The 16,671-nt window shown below is 41.9% G+C and overlaps 3 protein-coding genes across 5 annotated transcripts in view; 1 reads left to right on the forward strand and 2 right to left on the reverse strand.

Annotated features, from left to right (window-relative positions):
- The window catches only part of actr8 (actin related protein 8), a 4,577-nt gene extending 71 nt beyond the window's left edge, over positions 1-4,506 (reverse strand). Inside the window, exons 1-13 of the mRNA XM_087782091.1 lie at positions 4,290-4,506; positions 3,882-4,052; positions 3,706-3,816; positions 3,129-3,233; positions 2,777-2,950; positions 2,628-2,721; positions 2,434-2,566; positions 2,194-2,347; positions 2,008-2,103; positions 1,759-1,899; positions 864-1,146; positions 637-800; positions 1-414 (exon numbers count right to left, since the gene is read on the reverse strand). The exon at positions 1-414 is cut by the window's left edge and continues 71 nt beyond it. Of these exons, the coding sequence (XP_087638217.1) occupies positions 271-414; positions 637-800; positions 864-1,146; positions 1,759-1,899; positions 2,008-2,103; positions 2,194-2,347; positions 2,434-2,566; positions 2,628-2,721; positions 2,777-2,950; positions 3,129-3,233; positions 3,706-3,816; positions 3,882-4,052; positions 4,290-4,424 (1,905 nt within the window). The 5' untranslated portion in view covers positions 4,425-4,506 and the 3' untranslated portion in view covers positions 1-270. The remainder of the gene's footprint in view (positions 415-636; positions 801-863; positions 1,147-1,758; positions 1,900-2,007; positions 2,104-2,193; positions 2,348-2,433; positions 2,567-2,627; positions 2,722-2,776; positions 2,951-3,128; positions 3,234-3,705; positions 3,817-3,881; positions 4,053-4,289) is intronic.
- Positions 4,507-7,014: 2,508 nt separating this feature from the next.
- Positions 7,015-13,131, forward strand: chdh (choline dehydrogenase). The gene is made up of 9 exons (XM_087781220.1): positions 7,015-7,330; positions 7,386-7,616; positions 8,895-9,061; positions 9,115-9,266; positions 10,380-10,509; positions 10,562-10,696; positions 10,996-11,138; positions 11,213-11,315; positions 11,729-13,131. The coding sequence occupies exons 1-9, from the start codon at positions 7,026-7,028 to the stop codon at positions 12,142-12,144; spliced, it is 1,782 nt and encodes a 593-aa protein (XP_087637346.1). The 5' UTR covers positions 7,015-7,025; the 3' UTR covers positions 12,145-13,131.
- A 481-nt stretch (positions 13,132-13,612) lies between these two features.
- Positions 13,613-16,671, reverse strand: part of cacna1db (calcium channel, voltage-dependent, L type, alpha 1D subunit, b) — a 47,570-nt gene continuing 44,511 nt past the window's right edge. For all 3 annotated transcript variants that reach the window (XM_087781908.1, XM_087781911.1, XM_087781909.1), the window contains 3 exons: positions 16,402-16,536; positions 16,153-16,335; positions 13,613-14,813 (listed from right to left, as the gene is read on the reverse strand). In XM_087781908.1, the coding sequence (XP_087638034.1) occupies positions 14,541-14,813; positions 16,153-16,335; positions 16,402-16,536 (591 nt within the window). In that variant the 3' untranslated portion in view covers positions 13,613-14,540. The remainder of the gene's footprint in view (positions 14,814-16,152; positions 16,336-16,401; positions 16,537-16,671) is intronic.

Consider the following 16,671-nt stretch of genomic DNA (forward strand, 5'->3'; position numbering starts at 1 on the left):
CAGTTACTCAAGTTAACAGTTACACAATTGTAGAAAAACAACATCAATAACGACTGATAGGAAGAGATGTTCTGGGAAGAAGAGAGAAAAAGAGAATAATCCCTTCATTCAGAGCTGAAAGTGTGTCTTTTGAAACTTAACTGATGAAGATGGTTTTAAAACCACCAAAGTAATTCCGACACGGTCCGCTAGGATTCCTTCTCTCGCAGTAGATTCATTATTTACTCAAACTCTCTCCGTCAGGAAGATGTTTCACCTTCACAGCCGGCGTCACCAGACGAACGCGGCTCTCTCTCGCAGCATGCGGACGCCGAAGCGCTGCCACTCTCTCTGGTGGATCCACATCTCCTGAGTCGTGTCCAAACAGGCCAGAACGGCGCCGCCTTTCCACGAGATCAGCCGCGGGTCCATGTCCTGCGGCGGAAGGAGAGGATCGAATTCATTCTAAATAATGGAACTTAAATGATTTCATTCATTCGTTTCTTTGGATCATAACATGAATTTAATTTTAAAAAGCTACCAAATAATATTTAAAATGAACATATGGAAGTGTGAAATCTGAGGACGAGCAGGATAAATCTAAAATAAGAAAAGTGTTGAGAGTTATATCAAGATGAATGAGTCTATGGTGCGAACCTTGGGCCTCGTGACGACCTCCACGTTGTCCACCAGCCGCCTGAAGGACGGCGGCATCTTGTTGATGATGCGATGCAGGAGGAACTCCTGAGCTCCAGGGAACATCAGTCCTCCTCCCACCACCAGGACGGAGCTGTACATCTTTCGTTTGGTCTCGTCCGAAGCTGAGCGGAGAGATGGCGTTGAGTCACGTGATCCGGGTTCACGGGGTCAAGAGTCCGACTCACCACAACAGTCGATGCTGTGCAGGACGGCCTTGTCCAGGCCCAGAGCTTTGCTCTCAAACTGGCTGATGATGGCGGTTTTCCTGGAGGGATGAATGGACTCCTCCACCTCTCCCACTCCCAGCTCCCCTTGTGCGCCTCCCAGGTCCACCTCCGCCTGCGCTCCCCCCAAACCACTGCTCCCTCGCGGCAGGTCGGACGCCTCGCCTGCTCCCCCCTGCCCTGTGAGGTCGCTGTCGAAGGCTCCGGGTCTCAGGAGAGACTTCCGCTCAGAAGATTTGGACGACTGTAGAAGAAGATCAGAAGAAAATCACAAAACATTTTGTTTTCCGCAGCTTAAGCTTCTTTTTCATGCATTTCAGTCGTTACTCAAGTGAACATTCATGGTTGATGCGTCTTAGTTCAAGTCAAGACTTTTTAAATTCACTTTTCAATTCAATTTAACAGACAATAAAACTAAAACTCACCAGAGCAGAAAAACAATAGTCGTCTCTAAATGTACGTGTTTACTTTTAAGTTAAAGGAAATGTTACTGAATATTATGAGACTAACATCGTGATTAATATTAATTTATTTTGTATTTATTCATCATTTATATGCCACTTTATTGTAACCACTTTTTTTTATTTTCATTTAATGTGTATTAATCTCACTTCATTTGATTTTATACCTTTTATTAATGTTTTTACTTTAATCATTCTTTGTACACTAAATGTCACCAGTTAAGAATCCTGTGTTTACAACATTGACAAGAAAGGTTTTCTGAGTTTAATACCAAATAAGGACTTATTTCTAGATTCATGAATTTAACGTTCTAATGATCTGCAGGATATTGAACCTGCATCTTAAATATCATCAATTAAATGTCATTTATCAGTTGAAGTTTTACATGTGATACCTGGTCTTGTTTACTCTGCGTGGCCAGCAGATAGTGTTCGTCGTGCGGATCCTCCGAGTCTCCTTGAGAGCGGAACTGCAAGGTCGTCATTTTCTGCCCCACGATGCCAAAGGTCGTCGGGTAGAAAAGAGCCATCGGTGCCTGAAACGATCATGTGACGCAACAGCTCTACGTTAAAGAATCAAACTGTTAAATATTCTTATCAGTACAAACTAGAACCAGTTCCATCAAATCATAAAGTGAAACTACCTGTAACTTCTCGTCCCCGAGACGAAGCTGATAAAGAAAAGCTGGAGCTTCTGGGAATCTTGTCTGGAATTCATGATCTTGTAGTCCAGAGATGTCCTGACAGAGTCGAGCAAGTAAAGAAAGTTTTGTTTTTTTCTTTCAATCTGAGACGAGGTCGTCTGTGAAACGAACACGTGAACTACATACTTGGTTCAGGTGACAAAGTGTCTCTTTAATGTGTTGCAGGAGCTGACAGTCCAGTCTGTTGGACAGCTGACACTCTCTGTAGGGGAACCCCGCCCTCTGGAGCAGCGAGAAGAAGATCCGGGTCACGTCCGAGCCTCCGTAAGCTAAAGACAATCTGCAAGGAAAGCAAAAAAAAAAACACAAAGTGAGCTTAATAAAACTATAATAGTATAAAATAGAAGTTCAGTTATGAATCTTAACCTGGAGTTCCTGTGAGAGACTCCGTCCTCGACACAGCTCAGACTGGTCTTCTGGTCTCCTACGTCCAGCACACAGGCGCTGCTCAGGCCGCTGCCAAATGTGGCGCAGACCGACTCTTGGTGGACGATAATCGCTGCAAAAGTATCTCCATAGTTGACAGGAGACATTGGATCGATGGATTGATGATCTCATACCTGAGAAACCCACGTTCAGCAGCAACATGTTGACCATCTCCTTGACGTGCTGCCTGTTGTAGATGTCGGGAACCAACAGGATGCATCTGTAATACTACGAAGAGCAACGGTCACGGGTTTATTAACGAAGTTGAGAAGGAATCTTCTACCTTCAGGTCTCTGAGAGGGATCTCCAAACTCTTCTGGATCACGTGACACCAGATGGTCTCGAGGTCAGAGAGGACGGCGGTTAATGAACCTCCTGAACCCGAGTGAACGTTGAGCTGACCTCGGACTACGGGCCAGTGGATGTTGTAACTGTCGGATGGATTCACATGCAGCGCCTTCATCACAGAAAATACATTTATGTTACGGCAATGATTCATCCATAAGAAAATCATCTTTTTTCCAAAAATATTTTATATATTTGAGGTATGTTTCGTTGCATGTGTAGCAGGACGCGATAAGGATTGATTAGTAGATTCAAATGATCAAATGTAGGTGTAAGTCCTCGGAACTCACCTCGTCTCCGACCAAATGAGGCGGCTGGTGAGTCGTGTTGGTCCATTTGACTCTGGAGCTGCTGTCCAGCACTGCAGGACGGATCTGGCAGTTGTACGATCGAGCCTGTGCACAGATGTGGGTTTGATCGACTCTCCAGCAGCTTCAAGTTCAATGGAAGACTTTTGAAGATTTCTTAATTCAATTTGTTATTAAATTAGGACCAATTCGACAATGTACTAAAATGTATAAAAAAAACAACGTTAATTATGAACGTATGATTGAACAAAATACACTTTCAAATATGAAGAAAAATGTTGTTTGGCTCAAATTCTTATTGAAGTGTCTCTTCATGAAGTGCATGAATCACGTTAAAGTAGATCCACGACGTGCACCTGCTGTTGGTTCCTTACAGTTTATAAGGACTTTTGAAAACGTATTCAACATTTTAATGCCAATTAAACCCTTGTTTTTAGATGAGTTTGTTTCATGAATTCAATGCCAGTTAAGAACATTGAAGAACACTGAAGGTTCCAGAGGAAGCATGTCACCACATTATTATGAATAAACAAGGAGTCAAGAGAACCTTGAAGCTCACCTGCTCAGCAGACACCGGGGTCCTCCTGACTCCGTTGGACATCTTCTTGGACCAAATAGCCTGGTCCACCATTTTAAGACCGTTCTGCCGTTGCTCACTACTCTCAGGTTTCTAGAGGAAAGGAACAAAAAGGGTAAACGCACAGAAAGGCGAGAGAAAACAAGAAGGACACCCACGTTGAGACCGTCCCTCAGCAGCCAGGCATCTTCATGCCGAGGTTGTCCGCTCTGCTTGTGCCTGCGAGCGATGACGTGTGGGATGGTGACCGGGATGTTGTCGGTGGCTCGACCGATGCGTAGAGTCCTGGAGCCAGGATGGATGACGATGATGAAGTTGCTTTGTATTTGCTGTGAAAGAGAAGAAGGAGAAGACATTAATAAATGAACTAACCAAGCATTTGTTAAGGGATAACATATATATTTTTAAAAACACTTAACACCAACATGAATAATAAACAGAAACAGTTTGACTGTGAAGATAAAACATGTTTGTAGTTTAAAAACAAAGATGGTTGAATAATGAGTGTAAACAGTTTTAATATGGAGTTAAAATCCAGTTTCCACAGCCTCTAATAGCCCTCTGACCTCCTGAGGAGGCTCCGGGATGACTGGAGGAGCGATGGGTCTCTTCACTCCCCGCTGCTGCTCCTTCTCCTTCTCCTTCTCTCGCTCCTTTTCTTTCTCTCTCCCGTTCTCCTGCTCCTTCTCCGCCTGAGTCATGACTCGAACACGTGTCTACAGTTGTTTAAACGACTTAGAAGATGTTACTTTTTCTGTGGACGAGGAAGGCGCTGTGTTTGGTCACGTGACTGTAGTGGTTTCTTCTTCTGCGCCGCTACTGGTGATCTATTAGAGCGATACTGACACCTGCTGGTCAGAATGAACAACACATGTGTGAAACTACTGACTATATATTCTGTTTATTACGTTAATTGTTATTATTGAAGCTGGAACTAGATGTGTTTAGGGTTGTATATAAAACCACGTGGCAGAGGAAAAAAGGGTAAATCAAGTATAAGAAACACAAAAAACTATTTTTAGACACAGGCTGGTAGAGTTGAGTTTCATGGATTTAATCTCAACTGTAGTTGGTCTCAAGTAAAAATAAACTCTCTGTGTCCTCACTTGACCTCAATGTAAAGCAAAGGAAACACATTCAAATCTTCTTACACTGACAGTAAACTATTATTATTTTCAAAGACAAATATTCCAATATTACCCTTCATTCGTGCATTAACCCAACATGCATTACAGAAAAACAACAGTAATAATACTTGTGTATTAATTGAAAGTGTTTCAATTAAGAAGATTAATTCATCATAAGTTAATTCATTGGTTATCCATGAACTCGGCGTCAAGGAAACTTAAAGTAAGATAATAGAAAATAAATAATAGAAGTAAAAAAGATAATAAAATCCAGTGAAAGTAAAGATTAACCAGACTAAGCCCCGCCCCCCGGCGCAGCGGCGCTCGTGTTAGTTCGTCTTCGGTTCGGATCCACATCGGCTGCTGCACGAAAAACGGTAATAATTGTTTATTAACCTTTTCTTTATTACACTTCAGTTCTGATCTCAGTGTTGCACGAGAAGTTGCATCGACAGTTCGAGCTAAATAAACACGTTCTGTCGAGAGATGTAGACGAACTCTGCTGGTCAAACTAACTAGTTGGTCAAACTAACTAGTTGGTCAAACATGTCCACGAACGTGTTTAAAGTAGTTTAAACGTCTCTGGACTCGTTCACGTGTAACTTCTGTGCACTTTTAGCTGGTTCGGTCCAAACGTCTGCAGAAGCGGGTCAGAAGCGGGTCAGAAGCGGGTCAGAAGCGGGTCAGACGGTGTCAGGACTGATAAGAAGTAACGGTTGCGACACACGAGCAGCAACAAGTGTCAGTTAAAGTCACACATTGATGGACTTGAGTCTGGACTTGATAACAAGATATGGATCAAAAAAACACTTCAACAAATGTATAGAAAAGTCCCTTTTGTTTATAGTTTTTTATTATTTTGTTTAGATGTAATATTGTTATTCTTATCTTTTCACTGATATTGTTCCTGCATCGTTTTTATTCTATAGTTTATGGATCATTTGTCAACAAGAACCACATCAGACCTGGACTAGTTTTATGAGGCTCTGGTGAAGTTAAATAATGTTTGGAATCAAACAACTTTATTTTGATTTTCTATCATTCATTTCTATTCCTAAAATATGACTGTAGAGTTTTTATTTTATTGATGTTTTCTCCTCTGCTTTTGTAATTACTGTATTTATTACTGCTGAAAAATATAAATGATATAAATGTTGAATTTGAATTGAGTAACTATTATTAGCAGTATTGTAGCTAACATCACGTTAGCTTAACTGTTGCAAATGTGGTAAACAAACAATATACCAGGTGACCATAAACTGGTTGACTTTATAAACTAGTTTTATTGTTTTGGTCCCTAAATATCTTTAAAATTGACCATATGCCAAACAATGTTTTTTATTTAAAATCTAATTTAGCGCCATTAGATACTCGCTAAACTGTTAGTTGTGTTGTCTTGAAGTTTAAAAGTTTTGATAATTGTTTTGTTGTTGAAGCTCTTTGTGACTCTGGTCTGTGAAAGACAAATAAAACGTATTTAGTTAATCTGTAACCAAGTTAAATTAGCATTAGTGTGTTTTTCTTCTCGTGTGTTTTTTTTTTTTTTTCTCCGTTTTTATTTATATTTTATTTAATTTTTATTCTATTTTATTTTGTTAATAGTGTTAAATTTCTAATTTTGTAAATAATTGTATATTCTTAAGATCGTTTTTATTTTATTTTGTATTATCTCTTCTATTATTTCTTTTTCCTTGCACTTTATTTTTTTAAACTGCGCTGTTGTAAAAGTGTGTTTCCTTCTGGATGAATAAAGCTTTTCTATTCTATTCTATTCTATTCTATTCTATGCTACGTTGAGCCTGTATGGATTTTTAAAACTGTGTTTTACAATCATTCATTGGAATAAACTCATATTTAGATTATATATTAATTAAACGGGTTTATATATTAGATTTATTTTTCTATTAAAATACAGTACAATCATGATTTTTGTATATTTAACTTGATTCTCTACTTATTTTTGCTTGTTGGCCCCTAACAAGAGCCACCGTACTAAATGTGGCCCCTGAGGAGATGGTCAGACTCACATCTTCTCAGGATCCAAAACAAATCTTCCAAAGATGCTCTTCAAAGCTGCGACGATCAGATGAAGTTTGAATTATTGTTGTTAATAAATCTTTCTTTATGTTGTGTAACGTTTCTTTCAGGAGTCAAACTACACCGTTCTGGTCCAGCATGTTGTCGTCGGCCATGTGGGGCCTGAGAGGAGCTCGGCAGGTCCTCAGCGGACCTCGAGGAGGACTTCTCTTCACCGGGTCCAGATGCTTCGGCGCCGCCTCGGAGCAGAAACCGTCCTACAGTTACGTGGTGGTGGGCGCCGGGTCGGCGGGCTGCGTCCTCGCCAACCGTCTGTCCGAGGACGCCGCCGAGTCGGTGCTGCTGCTGGAGGCCGGACCTAAAGACCTGCTGCTGGGGAGCGTCAGGCTCTCGTGGAAGATCCACATGCCGGCGGCCTTGACCTACAACCTCTGCGACGAGAAGTGAGAGAAGGTTCTGTTGTGGTCGTCGTCGGGTTCAAACGCCGCCTGTCTGCAGGTACAACTGGTTCTACCACACGCTGCCTCAGGACCACATGAACGACCGGGTCCTCTACTGGCCCCGGGGCCGCGTGTGGGGGGGGTCCTCGTCCCTCAACGCCATGGTCTACATCCGGGGTCACGCCGAGGACTACGAGCGCTGGCAGAGGGAGGGAGCCGAGGGCTGGGACTACGACCACTGCCTGCCGTACTTCAGGAGAGCTCAGAGCCACGAGCTCGGAGGGAACAGGTGACGCTTCCGAGGCTCGAACCCGTGACCCCAATATTGATCTTTTAACTATCACTGACATCTTTAAAGATAAAAATATGTCAGTAAAGATAAGGGACAGAGATGATGTCAACACCAAGAGCCATGACTTACATGACTATGAAAAAACTGAATATTAAGAAAAGATTAAACCTCAAACATTGAAGAGACTCAACCAGAGTCATACTTCCTGTCAGGACAGGAAGTAGTTTAATAACATTTCCTGGGGCCACGTTCCATACTAACACTGTCGAGAATATGACCTGAAAACTATTTATATAAATACAAGGTTTATTCATGATTTGATTGTTTATCATTACATTTTTTAATTCATTTTATTTAAAGATTTAAAAAAGAAGAAATAAATCTTTTATATATTTATTTATTAAAAATAAAATATATACAATTCTATATAGATGTTTTATTTTATATACATTTCATTTAAAATAATAGAATCTAATAGCACAAAATTAAAAAATAAATCCATAAAAATAACAAATAACAGAAATCCCACAATCCTTTGCAAAAAAATAATAATTTACAATTAACATGTAATAATTAACAGCATTTGTTTATTTTCGTGTTGCAATTAAACTTCCGTCCTTTAGATGGCAGCAGTCATTACATCCTCCGCAGCTAAAGGAACAGTGATGACTGAGGATGAGAGGATACAGTGACAAATAAAAGGAAGAGAAAAGGTCTTCAGACAAAGTTACTAGTTATATGCAGTTTTACTAGTGATGGAACAGGTCAGTATCAAAGTATTAATTTAACCTCTAGAGCGACACATGTGGCCCCTCGTCGAGGGGAGTTTGTTTGGCCCTCGACTGATAAAAGATTTTGGCCCCTTGTGTGACTAAGTTTGACTTATTTAGTTTTGATTTATGTGTAACTAGTCAATAACAGGTTCATAGGTAGAACTTTATTGATTAAAATAAATTATTAATTTATTAATTTATTAATTTATTAATTTATTAATTTATTTATTAATTTATTAATTTATTAATTTATTAATTTATTAATTTATTAATTTATTAATTTATTAGTTTATTTATTTATTTATTTATTTATTCATTCATTCATTCTTTCATTCATTCATTCATTCATTCTTTCATTCATTCATTCTTTCATTCATTCATTCATTCATTCTTTCATTCATTCATTCATTCATTCATTCATTCTTTCATTCATTCATTCATTCATTCATTCATTCATTCTTTCATTCATTCATTCTTTCATCATCAAGTGTGTTCCTCGTAGATACCGCGGCGACAGTGGTCCGCTCCACGTGTCTCGAGGAAAGACGGACCACCCTCTCCACGGGGCGTTCATCCAGGCGGGGCAGCAGGCGGGGTACCCCTTCACTGACGACATGAACGGGCACCAGCAGGAGGGGGTGGGCTGGATGGACATGACCATCCATGAAGGCAAGAAGGTTCACTCGCCGTGGTCTTGGTCTTCCTCACCGACTCGTCCTCAGGGAGGCGCTGGAGCGCCGCCAGTGCTTACCTCAGGCCGGCGCTGGCTCGACCCAACCTGAGGACGGAGGTCCGCTGTCTGACCACCAGGATCCTGTTCGACGGGCGTCGTGCTGTAGGAGTGGAGTACATGCAGGGAGGAGAGAAGAAGAGAGTAAGACATATATGGGGATGAAATATACTTTTAAATATTAAACATTTAGTACATCATACTTTTTACAATTAACATGCAAATATTCACATTTTATGTTACAATTAAACTTCCGGCCTATAGATGGCAGCAGTTATTACGTCGTCCACAGCTAAAGAAAGAATGAGATCCTGGCGAGGACTGAGGACGAGAGGATACAGTGAGTCCAGCAGCTTTTAAAGCTGATGTTTGGACATATTATGGTTTGAAAACAAATGAAAGCAGTTACGACTTCAAGAGTCATGTGGTCTGTAAATACTACAACACCAGAGTCAAGTACTGGACAATACTACACATATATACTTGTTACTACACTATCACAACACCAGAGTCAAGTACTGGACAATACTACACATATATACTTGTTACTGCACTATCACAACACCAGAGTCAAGTACTGGACAATACTACACATATATACTTGTTACTGCACTATCACAACACCAGAGTCAAGTACTGGACAATACTACACATATATACTTGTTACTGCACTATCACAACACCAGAGTCAAGTACTGGACAATACTACACATATATACTTGTTACTGCACTATCACAACACCAGAGTCAAGTACTGGACAATACTACACATATATACTTGTTACTGCACTATCACAACACCAGAGTCAAGTACTGGACAATACTACACATATATACTTGTTACTACACTATCACAACACCAGAGTCAAGTACTGGACAATACTACACATATATACTTGTTACTGCACTATCACAACACCAGAGTCAAGTACTGGACAATACTACACATATATACTTGTTACTGCACTATCACAACACCAGAGTCAAGTACTGGACAATACTACACATATATACTTGTTACTACACTATCACAACACCAGAGTCAAGTACTGGACAATACTACACATATATACTTGTTACTGCACTATCACAACACCAGAGTCAAGTACTGGACAATACTACACATATATACTTGTTACTGCACTATCACAACACCAGAGTCAAGTACTGGACAATACTACACATCTATACTTGTTACTACAGTATCACAAAGTAATAAAGTGTGTAGTTCAATAACCTGAGGCTCTGGTGACTCAGGTGTTGGCTGACAAGGAGGTGATCTTGAGCGGAGGATCCATCAACTCTCCTCAGCTGCTCATGCTGTCAGGAGTCGGCGACGCCGACGACCTGAAGCGACACGACATCCCGGTGGTTCAACACCTGCCAGGTTCGTATCTTCTTCACGGTGACGCTCGTCAGCGCTGACTCTCCGTCCTCAGGTGTGGGCAGGAACCTGCAGGACCACCTGGAGCTGTACGTGCAGCAGCAGTGCACGCAGCCCATCACGCTCTTCAAGGCCCAGAAGCCCTTTCACATGGTCAAGATCGGTCTGGAGTGGCTGAGCGTGTTCACGGGTACACAAGTTACACAAGTTACACAAGTTACACAAGTTACACAAGTTACACAAGTTACACAAAGTTACACAAGTTACACAAGTTACACAAGTTACACAAGTTACACAAGTTACACAAAGTTACACAAGTTACACAAGTTACACAAAGTTACACAAGTTACACAAGTTACACAAAGTTACACAAGTTACACAAGTTACACAAGTTACACAAGTTACACAAAGTTACACAAACAATACCGTGTTTAACGATGAAATAACAAGTGTATCGTCAAGACAATCTAATAAATAATGAGCTTCAAGGCTACGGAGCGACGGCTCACCTGGAGAGCGGCGGCTTCATCCGAAGCCAACCTCAGGTCCCTCATCCCGACATCCAGTTCCACTTCCTGCCTTCACAGGTCATCGACCACGGACGGGTCGCCTCCAAGATAGAAGCGTATCAGGCAAGTGTCTCCAGAGGAGTTGACCTTTCGGTGACCCCGTGAGTTTGAGACCCCTAATGACGGCGTGATCTCAGGTTCACGTCGGGCCCATGAGGAGCACGAGCATCGGCTGGTTGAAGCTGAAGAGCTCCAACCCTCTGGATCACCCGGTCCTGCAGCCCAACTACCTGTCCACAGGTGAGGATCCACCGGGTCATTCAATTCAATTCAATTCAATTTTATTTCAAGTGTCTTATCTTAACAAAGTTATCTCAAGACACTATACAGTTGAAATAAGACTACAGTTGATTAAGGAAAAATAGATCCAGCAATTCAACAAAGAGCAAGAAACAAAACACTGTACTGTGAGCAATGGAGAGGAAAAACTTCCTTTTAGAAGCAGAAACCTCGAGCAGAACCAGACTCATTGTTGACGGCCTGCCGCTTTGACCGGCTGGGAGGAAGGATGGGGGGGTAGACAGATGGATAAGGAGAGGAGTGAGGGAGGATAGAGTGAGAGAAAAGAGGAGAGTGTAGGAGCGTCCATGGGGGTGCTGGAGAGAACTCGGGATCTGATCAGAACCAGCGTCAGAACCTTCTCTCACCTTCAGAGCGGGACGTCCAGGAGTTCAGGGACTGCGTCAAACTCTCCAGAGAGATCTTCGCCCAGGAGGCCTTCGACCCCTTCCGAGGTCCGGAGGTCCAGCCGGGCCCCGAGGTCAGAACCGACGCCGACATCGACGCCTTCGTGCGCCGCAAGGCCGACAGCGCGTACCACCCGTCCTGCACCTGCAAGATGGGCTCGCCCGCCGACCCGCTGGCGGTGGTGGACCCCAGCACCCGGGTCCTGGGCCTGGAGCGGCTTCGGGTGGTGGACGCCTCCATCATGCCCAGCATCGTGAGCGGGAACCTGAACGCTCCCACCATCATGATGGCAGAGAAGGCCGCCGACATCATCCGAGGCCGGCCGGCGCTGCTGGACCGGGACGCGCCGGTGTACCGGCCCTCGCTGGAGACCCAGAGATGAAGGTTCTGGTGGATCTTGATGTCATCGGTGATCATGTTTACGTCTCGAGGTGCTTCACAAACATCACTACACAACTTTTTTAGTGTTAGTTCATCTGTCGGACCAGCATTTAAAATAATGCTTTTTTAATTCTTAAATACTTGAACATGTCTCAGCTTTTTATGCCAGATATGGTTGAAGAAATAGAATTTCAATAATTAATGATGTTTACACAAAAAGCTACAGAAGTCAGTTTAAGGAGCTAAAATAATTATTAAAATGTGGTTTAAAAGTGTTTACTGATGTTTAATGATCAGCATTAGAATCTTATTTTAATGTCTTTTGTTTTTCTTTAGACCTGCAGCTGCTAAACTAGTAAATCTTGAAATATTGTTTTGCACTAAAAACCTGCTTAATGAGCGACTAATACACAGATTCTATATTCTTGAAAGTACTATAGTATATATGATGTGATTTAAATGTCCAGAGTTTATGAAAAGAGAGTATTTTGAGTCAGTATTTACATGAATTGACTCTGATCACACGACAATACATGAGCAACAACAACAAACTGCAGTTTTTAAAGCGAACATTGTTTCTATGAAGCTTTGTTTTCTGTTATAAAGAGTTAAAGCAGCTGAAGCTCCAACAATTGATGAGCTTTTGTTATTCATAACCTCAGTCTTTTCTTATGCTAATGCTGGGAAATTACCCATCAGCCCCCTGGATACGACTCTAACAGATGCTTTGTTTTGACCTCGTTATTGTTTTAATTGTTTACAAAGATGCAGTAAATGTTTCGTTCTGTATAAAAAGAAGGGAAAATAGTCTTAAATTGTAGATTTGTTTACCAATGTTCTAACAAACACGACGATATAAAACGCGATTGTTTGATGTTTACGACAGAAACGTTAAGATATTGAGGCAGAAGTAGAATTTATTTTCTTGTCTAATGAGTGAAGAATATATTTGTACGACAGACACGACTTAATAAAACTGTGAACTAAACACGTTTGTTCTTTTCTTTCTGTGCATTTAAACAAGTGTGTGATCGATTCATCGACACTCGTCACATGTTCTCGTCACATGTTCTCATGTTCTCGTCACATGTTCTCGTCACATGTTCTCATGTTCTCGTCACATGTTCTCATGTTCTCGTCACGTTCTCATGTTCTCGTCACATGTTCTCGTCACATGTTCTCGTCACATGTTCTCATGTTCTCGTCACATGTTCTCATGTTCTCGTCACATGTTCTCATGTTCTCGTCACATGTTCTCATGTTCTCGTCACATGTTCTCGTCACATGTTCTCATGTTCTCGTCACATGTTCTCATGTTCTCGTCACATGTTCTCATGTTCTCGTCACATGTTCTCGTCACATGTTCTCATGTTCTCGTCACATGTTCTCGTCACATGTTCTCGTCACATGTTCTCGTCACATGTTCTCGTCACATGTTCTCATGTTCTCGTCACAAACGTCAGCAACGGTTGAGAATCACAACTTTATTCATGTGTTCGGACCAAACAAAAGACCACAAACAGATTGAATAGTTAGTGTTTCATCAGATCACGTAGAAACCTCGGACAGACTGTGAGAGCAGGAGGATCAAACTTGAGTTCAGTGATATGTGATCAAGTCAAGGATCGTTTGGAAACAAACCTTCGCCTGAACGTCCAGATGGAACAAAGATTCAGATTCAAAATCAACAAAATGGAATCAATCACTTTTAAAACCTGACAAAACATTTTCTTAGTTTGTTTTTTTAAGCCACGTATTCTTCCATATCCTTAAGCAATTCTATTAAAATGATTGTTTTTTTCCTTAACTATTGAAATATATATCATTTTTAAACAGTGAGCACATTATCAAAGTTGTAAAATAACATTTTTGACGAGACGAAGCCAAAGTGACTTCAGTCTTCGAGGCATTAAGATCATAAACTGGCAGCATTTGTGCAAAATGTGTTTGTTCCCATGAAACAAGTAACTTTGTCCTAAAAGTGCATCAAAGCAAGAAAACTCCTTCTTTTCTGTGCAAAGACACGATGATCAGGGTTTTCTGGACTAACTTTCAGATGCTAGAATGGAAAGTGTGTGTTTTTTGTGTGTGTTGAACAAACAAAACCAAAATGTTTTCATTTTTCTCAGCAATCCTGCTGCTGGGAATTTTTTTCAAAAAACATTTTCAACAATTCATCACCAGAAACAATGAGAATAAAAAACCAACAACGACGTGTCCTGAGCTGGAGGTCAGGTGAGCCGGAGAGCCGGGTCCCCTGAACGTCAGACCCACCTGTCGCCCCCCCGCCCGACTCAAGAGAGAAAGAAAACAAGGCACTTTTGTTCTCTGATCCCACGTTTGCATCTGGTGTCTGTGAAGTAAATCAAATTGGAAAAAAGCTAAATCCTCCCGTCGCTATAGCGACGTGATGCAGATCATCTCGTCCATCAGCTCGTCCTCGCACTTCACCGCCACGTACGTCTCCTCGTCGCTGAAGTCCCGCGGCGGCCCGCCGGCCTGAGGGTCCTCCTGGAAGTTCTCCTCGGCCAGACTCCCGTTCAGCAGGTGGCTGGCGGCGCTCTCCATCTCGTCGATGGTCATCTCGCAGGCGTCCGCGATCTCGTGTTTGGTCGCCAACACGAAGTTAGGGTCGCGGGCGTATTTCCCCAAACCTTCGGAGATCAAGGCCTGCAACCAAGACACGACATCGTTCGTCTGGTTCTGGTTCTTCCTGTGAAATCACTGATGATATCGAGTCACATCCATCGTCATTAAAACGATCTATAATAATGAATCATAAAGGCTTGAATGAAACGTCACTCACCTGATCTTCACCTGATCTTCACCTGATCTTCACCTGATCTTCACCTGATCTTCACCTGATCTTTACCTGATCTTCACCTGATCTTCACCTGATCTTCACCTGATCTTCACCTGATCTTCACCTGATCTTTACCTGATCTTCACCTGATCTTCACCTGATCTTCACCTGATCTTCACCTGATCTTCACCTGATCTTCACCTGATCTTCACCTGATCTTTACCTGATCTTCACCTGATCTTCACCTGATCTTCACCTGATCTTCACCTGATCTTCACCTGATCTTCACCTGATCTTTACCTGATCTTCACCTGATCTTCACCTGATCTTCACCCGATCTTCACCTGATCTTTACCTGATCTTCACCTGATCTTCACCTGATCTTCACCTGATCTTCACCTGATCTTTACCTGATCTTCACCTGATCTTCACCTGATCTTCACCTGATCTTCACCTGATCTTCACCTGATCTTCACCTGATCTTCACCTGATCTTCACCTGATCTTCACCTGATCTTCACCTGATCTTCACCTGATCTTCACCTGCCTACTCTGTCTGACCGACACATGGTTGTGGGTTCGACTCCTAAATCATTGAGTTTAGAAGGACTTCTCTTCCTGACTTCATCTCCTAATGTGCTGCTCATGGACGTCCATGTTCCTCTTTGTGGTTCCATCAAAACAGAAGCGCTTCCAGCAAAGAAAGTTTCTTGAATAATTTAATAAAATTGAATTTTAAAAACATTGACTTCAATATAAAAAGAAGCAACTTTTTATTTTTAATTGTAAATATTATTTTTGTTTATTATTTATTAATTTATTTTCATTCAAGAAACTTTTTTAGAATCTTTTTAGTGAAGCAGCTTTTTTATTGAAAATATGTTGAAGAAAAATATATACATATAAAAACAGTATATGTATGAATATTTTTCAATATAAATATTTTATTAAATATTCTGTACTTTTTAATTGAATATACTTTTCTTTTGATTGAAGCAATTATTTAAATGAAAACATATTTATTGATGAAAGCAATATTTTCTACTTCATAATAAAAACCTTCATGTATGTGAAATCAACTGAAAACTAATTTATTTTACCTTAAACTTAAAAAAAGTCCTTGTATTTATCTTCAGGCTGATCTGGAACCTTTATGTTAGTGGTTTCCCTTCCTTCCATGTGTTCGTAGGTTGAAGTTGGTACTCACAGCCTCCACCAGGCTGCTGGCGCTGCCTCTCGTCAGGCGGCGCGAGCAGTTCTCCGCCGGCAGGTGGAGTCTGGACGGTGATTGGCTGCTGCTGAGACGAGCTTCCTGTCCGTCCGTGTACCAGGAGCTCCTCTTGGCGGCGCTCGGCAGGCTGCCCACGCTGCCGGAGTTCCTCCAGTCCACCTGAGCACACGTGTGGGAGCCGTCAGAGGTCGTGAGATGATCCACGGGCGACGCTCTCCACCAAACCTGGATCAGAGGCGTGAAGGTGGGCGAGTAGTTGTGAGTGAGCGGCGAGGCAGGGGGCGTCGCCCACGAGTGGAGGGACCGAGTCGGAGACCGTCGGTGGAGCTTGGTGGCGTCCAGACCAGCCACCGCCATGACCTTGATCGAGACAGAACCAATGAGAAATGAAGAACATCAACATGTGACCTTGATCAAGATAGAACGAATGAGGAATGAAGGACAGTGACATATGACCTTGATGAAGATAGAACAAGCCACATATGACCTTGATGA

Source organism: Callionymus lyra, chromosome 19 (assembly GCF_982586985.1).
Source record: "Callionymus lyra chromosome 19, fCalLyr1.hap1.1, whole genome shotgun sequence".
Taxonomy (NCBI): domain Eukaryota; kingdom Metazoa; phylum Chordata; class Actinopteri; order Syngnathiformes; family Callionymidae; genus Callionymus; species Callionymus lyra.

Excerpts from the sequence above, each read along its gene's own strand:
- chdh (XM_087781220.1), top strand. The coding sequence starts at position 7,026 with ATGTTGTCGTCGGCCATGTGGGGCCTGAGAGGAGCTCGGCAGGTCCTC. Across the intron at positions 9,267-10,379 it reads AGGGAGGAGAGAAGAAGAGA|GTGTTGGCTGACAAGGAGGT; the intron begins GTAAGACATATA and ends CTGGTGACTCAG. Across the intron at positions 11,139-11,212 it reads CCAAGATAGAAGCGTATCAG|GTTCACGTCGGGCCCATGAG; the intron begins GCAAGTGTCTCC and ends GCGTGATCTCAG.